This window comes from Squalius cephalus (genome assembly GCF_949319135.1).
Source record: "Squalius cephalus genome assembly, chromosome: 2".
Classification (NCBI taxonomy): domain Eukaryota; kingdom Metazoa; phylum Chordata; class Actinopteri; order Cypriniformes; family Leuciscidae; genus Squalius; species Squalius cephalus.
The window spans coordinates 45484002-45491339 of NC_137123.1; the positions used below are offsets into that span (position 1 = coordinate 45484002).

The following is a 7338-nucleotide window of genomic DNA, read 5'->3' on the forward strand; positions in this document are numbered from 1 at the left end:
GGTTCACCTAAAAACAAAATCTTTACCCTTCACTCTTTCTATCCTGTGGTCTTCCCTACCCAGTACAATTGGGAAGTGTGGTTCATTGTGCAGTTGTGGAGGGAATCTAAAAATAATTTTGAAATGTATTTGTTACTGTATGCCCTGTTTTGAGAAAGAAATGTATTTGTTCATATGAATACTCAAGCAGGAGACATCATGACAAAAACCTAATAAGATGCAGGATTTATTGTCTTCTTTTATGTCAGTTGCAGATTGAATAAACTAATAAGCAAAGAGACTTATTTGACTTTTGACTTTCTGGTAAACATTTGGATTAATGTAGCGATAGGGTGAAATGTAGCAACGTTTAATGCTTTAACTAATGTGGGGCTGATTCTCTATACTTTCCTTTTGTGTTTTCTCTAGAGAACACCGGTAAACAACGGGGAAGCATTTCGATGGTTCTTTTAGGACTCTGAACCAAGTGACATCATATGCAGTGGTCACAGACTTACTACAAAAGGAACTTGCAGGGCAACAGGGACCCAAAATGAAACCCAGACTGTGGATGACAGAGCATGAGAGAAGGCGGGACAAAAAAAAAAAAAAAAAGAAAAACAAAAACAAACACCTTTGTAATTTTATTTCCTGTGTAATTAATATTGTAATTTTGGCAGCATTATAATGTATATTTTTCAGTGTCTATCAATGTGTTTCAGTGTCTTGGCTGTGCAAGTTGCAACCATTCTTGTAAAGAACTGAGTAGACAATCATTACAAACAGGAGAAAATAATGTCAACCGATGGGCTATTGGCCAAAGGGATCACAAACCTCTTTAAAACACAACATAAATCTTTAGATCTGGAGCAATAATCATGAAGGTAATTGTTCTCTGCCATCATATTCCATCTTTCTCTGGAATGATCTTAAGAATACCTCTTTTCACCTAAACCAGTTTGAGAGTTATTAATGTGATATTTTGTAATTGACACACTATACGAATAGTAAACAAAAGCCAGTTTCTTTATTTTCAGCTGTGTTGATTTTGTGTGGCATATTGCAGGGCAAATTATCTTGTTGCCATGGCATACTTTTAAAAGTCTGGTAAGACTGAGAGAAGGTGTTTTAAGGTTGTTTGTATAGTCTCTCAAAGTTCGATTGCATTCCACTTAATTTTGGTTGAAACTGTTTAAAAAGCTGCCTAAAGGTAGGTAGAGAACCAGTAAATAACTTTTGTGAACATCACAGTAAGATTTGTGACTTGCATTTTTAATTCTCATAACACAGTAAACGACACATTCCGAATGAATTATCCAATAAGTTGCTCATTGTCTTTACCCTAATGTTGCATGTGTAAATGTGTTTTTAATTAAAAAATTTGTATATTGTTGTTGTGATGCTTTTATGTGTTAAAACAATAAAGGGAAAAAAAAAGTGTGATAAACCTAATTTGATGCCAGGAAAGATTAACATTCTTAATTATTTTTTAACCACACATGTGCAGTTAAATGTCATTTGTATATATTTCTTGTCTTTCTCTTATCCTATTACAATCATACATTTCACTGTGTCTCTGTGTACATAATTGTAATGCAAACCCTCACATGTGATAAAAAGTGGGAAGAAAATGCAGGGGGGGAAACAGGCATTGTCATTGCCATCTTCCCCTGGAATGCAAAAATGTCACATGGAAAAGAGAGTGGCTCCCAGAGGCGTTAAGCTTTAAAGAGAGACTGAAATCTTATGTGGTTGCAAAGGCTGGGTTTTGGGGGGATGGTTTGGGTGGATGGAATACTGACGTTTGATGGCTAGACGAGTGTTTTGGTAAATCAAGCTTTGGATATTGTGAGGATGGAATCATTATTTCAATAGTTGGAAAAAGGAAAAAAAATACTTTTTTTTTCTTTTTTTTTTTTGCTGGGGAGATTGAAGGGAAACAATTTATGGCAAATATAACATTATCAATAAATATACACTAACACCTGGTTTCAAACTAGCTAGCCTCTACTGGGCGACAGCATAGGTTAAAATGCAAACTACAACTACTGGCAAAAATATAGGCTACAACAACTCTTTATATACAAGCTGAATCAACCAAATCAACCCATGGAAAAACGTGCATTTGACGTAATTTATGCAATATAATATTATGGTGCTTCTTGCAAATTTCATGACACTTTCAAAGTGAAATGTCCAGTGAGTGTCACTAAAAGAGCGTTCAGTTTCATCTGAAATAGATGAATGTAAATTTGGCAATGTTTTGTTACATTGGTTGTTGTACATATCGTGACAGTTCGGAAATGAAATGTCCAGTGAATGGCTCTGACAGGTTAATGTTCTATTGCGTTTGAAATTAACATACACCTTCACTAAGCTCTACCTTAAGCCTAATCGATAGTGTTACCAAAAGCAAATGTGAGATAACAAATACATTTTTCTGAAGTAACCATGCCAATTTAGTTCAGTTCAGTTTAGTTTAGTTCTACAGGTCTTGAGAGCTCTTTTATTGTGATTCATGTTTCACAGGATTCATACCCAAACACTCAGAATCACAAATGCAAATGCAATGCTGTACCAGTTGAGCAACCGAACAAGTTTACTACATCAGAAAAATTAACACATATTGATCTATATGTGATGCAAACGTCAAAATGTATAAGTTTGAAAATCATGCACAAAGTGTTTTGAGGTCATAGAATTGTGAAAAGAACAGCATGAAAATAAATCTTTATTAATCTATAATCTTCCCAATCATTCATAATTTGTATGAAAAGAAATTAAACTGATTGGTGTTGCCACCAGTGGTCATTTTAGCTGGAGACTGCTGTGAATTGCATGTATGTGTAAGTTTTTGGAGTTTAACAAAAATGTATGTAGAGGCACGTTTTTCCAGTGAACGTATTGACAACCAAAGAAAATGTCTCGGTTACATAACGCCTCGGTTACGACTGTAACCTCGGTTCCCTGAAGAGGGAACGAGCGTTGCGTCGAGAATGACGCTATGGGGAACGCTTTGCGTGATGACGTCTTGAAGCACATGTAAAATCAGTCCAATGGTGTGGCGGAACGTCAGAGGCGGGTGACGTCACGTACCAGGAAGCTATAAAAGCCGGCCTGAAACAGAAAACGAAAGCTTCGTAAAAGTCTGAAGTCGAGCTGACAGGCATGAAGGAGATATGGCAAGGCGACGCAACGCTCGTTCCCTCTTCAGGGAACCGAGGTTACAGTCGTAACCGAGGCGTTCCCTTTCAAGGGAACTCCCGTTGCGTCGAGAATGACGCTATGGGGAACGTCTATACCAACGCCTCCATAGCTACGAATGTCTGTCCTGTGTGTAATCTGGAGAGCAGCACTAGGAAGACAAAACATGAGACCCTGGAGCAGAGTCTAGATCCAGAGAGTAAAACCTGACGAAAGTGTGCGGTGAGGACCAGCCTGCCGCATCACAGACGTCCTGTAAAGAAACTCCTGAAATAAGGGCCTTAGAGGCCGCCATACTCCTCGTCGAGTGCGACCGGACAGCCAAAGGAGAAGGCTGCCCAGCCGCTTCATAAGCAAGTGAGATAGCCTCGACCACCCACTTGCTCATCCTTTGCTTAGACACTGGACCTCCTTTGTTAGGGGACCCAAAGCACACAAATAATTGATCACTTTTTCGCCACAGGGCAGCTCTGTGGACATATGCGTCTAACGCCCGCACAGGGCAAAGCAAATTATTAGCCTCCTGGTCCGCATTTTGAAAGGGAGGAGGACAGAAGGCCTGCAGAACAATAGGTCTGACCACATTAGTGGGGACCTTGGGGATATAGCCCGGTCTCGGATGAAGAAATGCTTTGATCATACCCGGAGCAAACTCCAAGCATGACGGAGCAACCGACAACGCTTGGAGATCCCCTATTCTCTTGAGAGAGGAAATAGCAAGAAGGAAAAGAGCTTTCAGCGTTAAAAACTTCTCAGGAACCTCCTCAATTGGCTCAAAGGGGGCCAGGGACAAGCCTTGTAACGCAATGGACAAGTCCCATGGTGGCACCCTAGAGCGAACTGCAGGCCTCAGCCTCCAAGTGCCACGAAGGAAACGAGATATCAAAGGGTCTTTCCCCACAGACATTCCACCCAAAGGAATGTGGTAAGCACCTATGGCCGCCACATAAACCTTTAAAGTGGACGGGGTTAGACCTGCTGTGAACCGGTCCTGCAGGAACTCCAGCACTGTACCAATTGGGCAGTTAACTGGGTCCAACCGACGGTCACTACACCAAGAAGTGAAGACTCTCCACTTCAGGGCATAAAGTTTCCTCGTGGAGGGAGCTCTGGACTGTAGAATGGTCTCAACAACCTCAGTTGAGAGACCTGACTCTATGAGCTGGGCCCCCTCAGAGGCCAAGCCCACAGGTTCCACAGTTCTGGGCGGGGGTGAAATATTGAGCCCCCTGCCTGGGACAGAAGGTCTCTCCTGACGGGTAACTCCAGAGGATGCCCGTCGAGGAGGGAGACCAGATCGGGAAACCATACTCTGCCCGGCCAACGCGGGGCTATAAGAAGCAGGCAAACCCGGTCCCTGCGAACTCTCTCCAGAACTCCCGGGAGCAGAGCAACTGGGGGAAAGGCGTACAGACGCAGCCTCGGCCACGTCTGAACCATAGCATCCAGTCCCAGAGGAGCTGGATGCGTGAGGGAGAACCAAAGTGGACAGTGAGACGTCTCTCGAGACGCAAACAGATCCACTTGTGCTTGGCCGAACTCCCTCCATATAAGCTCCACCACCTCGGGGTGGAGCCTCCATTCCCCGGGCCTCGGCCCCTGCCTCGACAGAGTGTCTGCTCCTATATTCTGGACCCCGGGGATGTAAGCTGCCCTGAGTGACAGTAACTTCCCCTGGGACCACAAGAGGATATGGCGTGCCAAGTTGGATAACGGGCGCGAGCGCAAACCCCCTTGGTGGTTGATATAGGCGACTACCGACGTGTTGTCCGTATGTACTAGCACATGGTGTCCCCTGAGATCTGTGATAAAGCTCCTCAGAGCCCGGAGGACAGCTAACATCTCTAGGCGATTGATATGCCAGGAACGATGATGGTCTTCCCACAGACCTTGAGCTGAGCGACCCTCCAGGATCGCTCCCCAACCCGTGAGGGAAGCATCCGTCGTTAGCAGTTTGCGACGACAAGGAGCTCCCAACACTGGGCCCTGGGACAGGAACCAAGGTTTCTTCCACATAACCAGGGCACGTAAGCATCGCCGCGTGACCCTGATTGTGCGAAATGGGTTGCCCCTCGGGGAAAACCCCCTGGTCCTGAGCCACCACTGCAGGGGCCTCATGTGCAGCAGTCCAAAAGGTATCACGTTGGAAGCTGCTGCCATGAGACCCAACAGTCTCTGGAACTGTTTGACAGTGAGTAGCTGGCCTAGCTTTACACTTTTCACAGCTGCAAGGATGGACTCTATACGTGGCGGTGACAGGCGCGCCTGCATCGACACTGAATCCCAAACCACGCCTAAGAAAGTGGTCCTCTGGAGTGGAGAAAGCACACTCTTCTTGGCGTTCAGCCGTAACCCCAACTCTTTCATATGGGCGAGAACAACATCTCGATGTTGAACCGCCATCTGATGCGACTGAGCTAAAATCAACCAATCGTCGATGTAGTTCATGATGCGAATACCCTGGAGGCGCAGGGGTGCCAGAGCTGCATCCACGCATTTGGTGAAAGTGCGGGGTGATAAAGCCAGGCCGAATGGAAGAACTCGATATTGGTATGCTTTGCCCCCGAAAGCAAACCTCAGGAACTTCCAATGACACGGACGGATGGAAATATGGAAATATGCGTCCTTGAGGTCTATCGTGACAAACCAGTCCTCGGACCTGATCTGTGGCACGATCTGTCTCAATGTTAACATTTTGAACTTGAGCTGCATGACTGACTCGTTCAGAACTCGAAGATCTAAAATGGGACGCAATCCCCCGTCCTTTTTCGGAACTATGAAATACCGGCTGTAAAACCCGGTTTCCCTGTTGGAGGGAGGTACATATTCTATGGCCCCTTTCTCTAACAGAGTGTTTACTTCCTGTTCCATAACCAGAACCTGCTCGGGGCCCACCACTGTGGGCAGGACCCCCATAAACCGAGGTGGGCATTTTTTGAATTGAATCTGATACCCTTTTTCCACGGTCTGCAGGACCCAACGAGAAACATTTGACAGTAGCTTCCACGCTGTCAAAGATTCTACTAGAGGTACCAGCCTCTCGAGACTGGTTTCTGGATTTTGTTGTTGTTGAGTAGTCAATTCGTCGCCCTGTAACGGCGCACCGGCAGGGAACGACCGAACAGACTGCTCTAACACCCTCCTCAGAGGGGGCGGGCATCCCGAGGCCACTACGTTTCCGGGTGGTCCTTGAGATATGTGCTCGCCGGAGACCGCTGCGCCCTGTAACACCGGAGGCGGCAGGGTTGGCAGAACGGTCCCCTGAGGGTACCGAAGAGAGACGGGCACCGTAAAAAGAGGTGTTAACCGCTCTGCTTCGGGGGGGACTACCCTCATTTGTCCTGAGCCCTCGGACGTCAGGACTTTTTCCCAGCAGCCTTCTTGGCGGTAATGACGGTCCTGCATATGATTTATGAACCAGTGATGAAGTAAATTTTACTGGTTTAGAGGGAAGTGAGGGAGCCTTCAAGGAAGATGCCGTTGCTGGAGAGAGATAGCTCGCAAGCGTCTCTTCCACCTTCGGCATCTCCCCATAACCATACTCTTTATAATTATGAATGGAAGAGTAGTGTGATGTCTGTGGTGTGTACACTCTGTATGACATAGGTTTCCCCCACGATCTCGACACCTCGGTGTGGAGATCGGGGAAAAACGGAAGACAGATTTCAACACAGAGCGCAACTGAAGACTCAGAAAGCTTTCGTTTTCTGTTTCGGGCCGGCTTTTATAGTTTCCTGGTACGTGACGTCACCCGCCTCTGACGTTCCGCCACACCATTGGACTGATTTTACATGTGCTTCAAGACGTCATCACGCAAAGCGTTCCCCATAGCGTCATTCTCGACGCAACGGGAGTTCCCTTGAAAGGGAACCCTAGTTCCCTGAAGAGGGAACGAGACCACTGCGTCGAAACGCTGTGGGAACGCTTCTGCGTGATTGCATCATAAAGCACTTATGAAACCAGTCCAATGGCGTGACGGATGTGACGTGTGACGTCATCGACCAGGAAACTATAAATTATGTTGTTTTTTTTTTTAACAAGGTTCGGGAGGAGCAGGTGTAGATAATTAACCCAATCAGTACAAGTGGAGATCAATCAGTAATCAACTCAGGACAAGATAAATAACAGCAGAACCCACCTCTGTTCCTTGACAGT

General features: G+C 45.6%; 1 protein-coding gene across 1 annotated transcript in view; it reads left to right on the forward strand.

Moving 5' to 3' along the window:
* Window positions 1-595, forward strand: part of cxxc4 (CXXC finger 4) — a 42965-nt gene extending 42370 nt beyond the window's left edge. Inside the window, exon 3 of the mRNA XM_079863722.1 lies at window positions 409-595. Coding sequence (XP_079719848.1) covers window positions 409-453 — 45 coding nt within the window. The 3' untranslated portion in view covers window positions 454-595. The remainder of the gene's footprint in view (window positions 1-408) is intronic.
* Window positions 596-7338: the final 6743 nt, after the last annotated feature.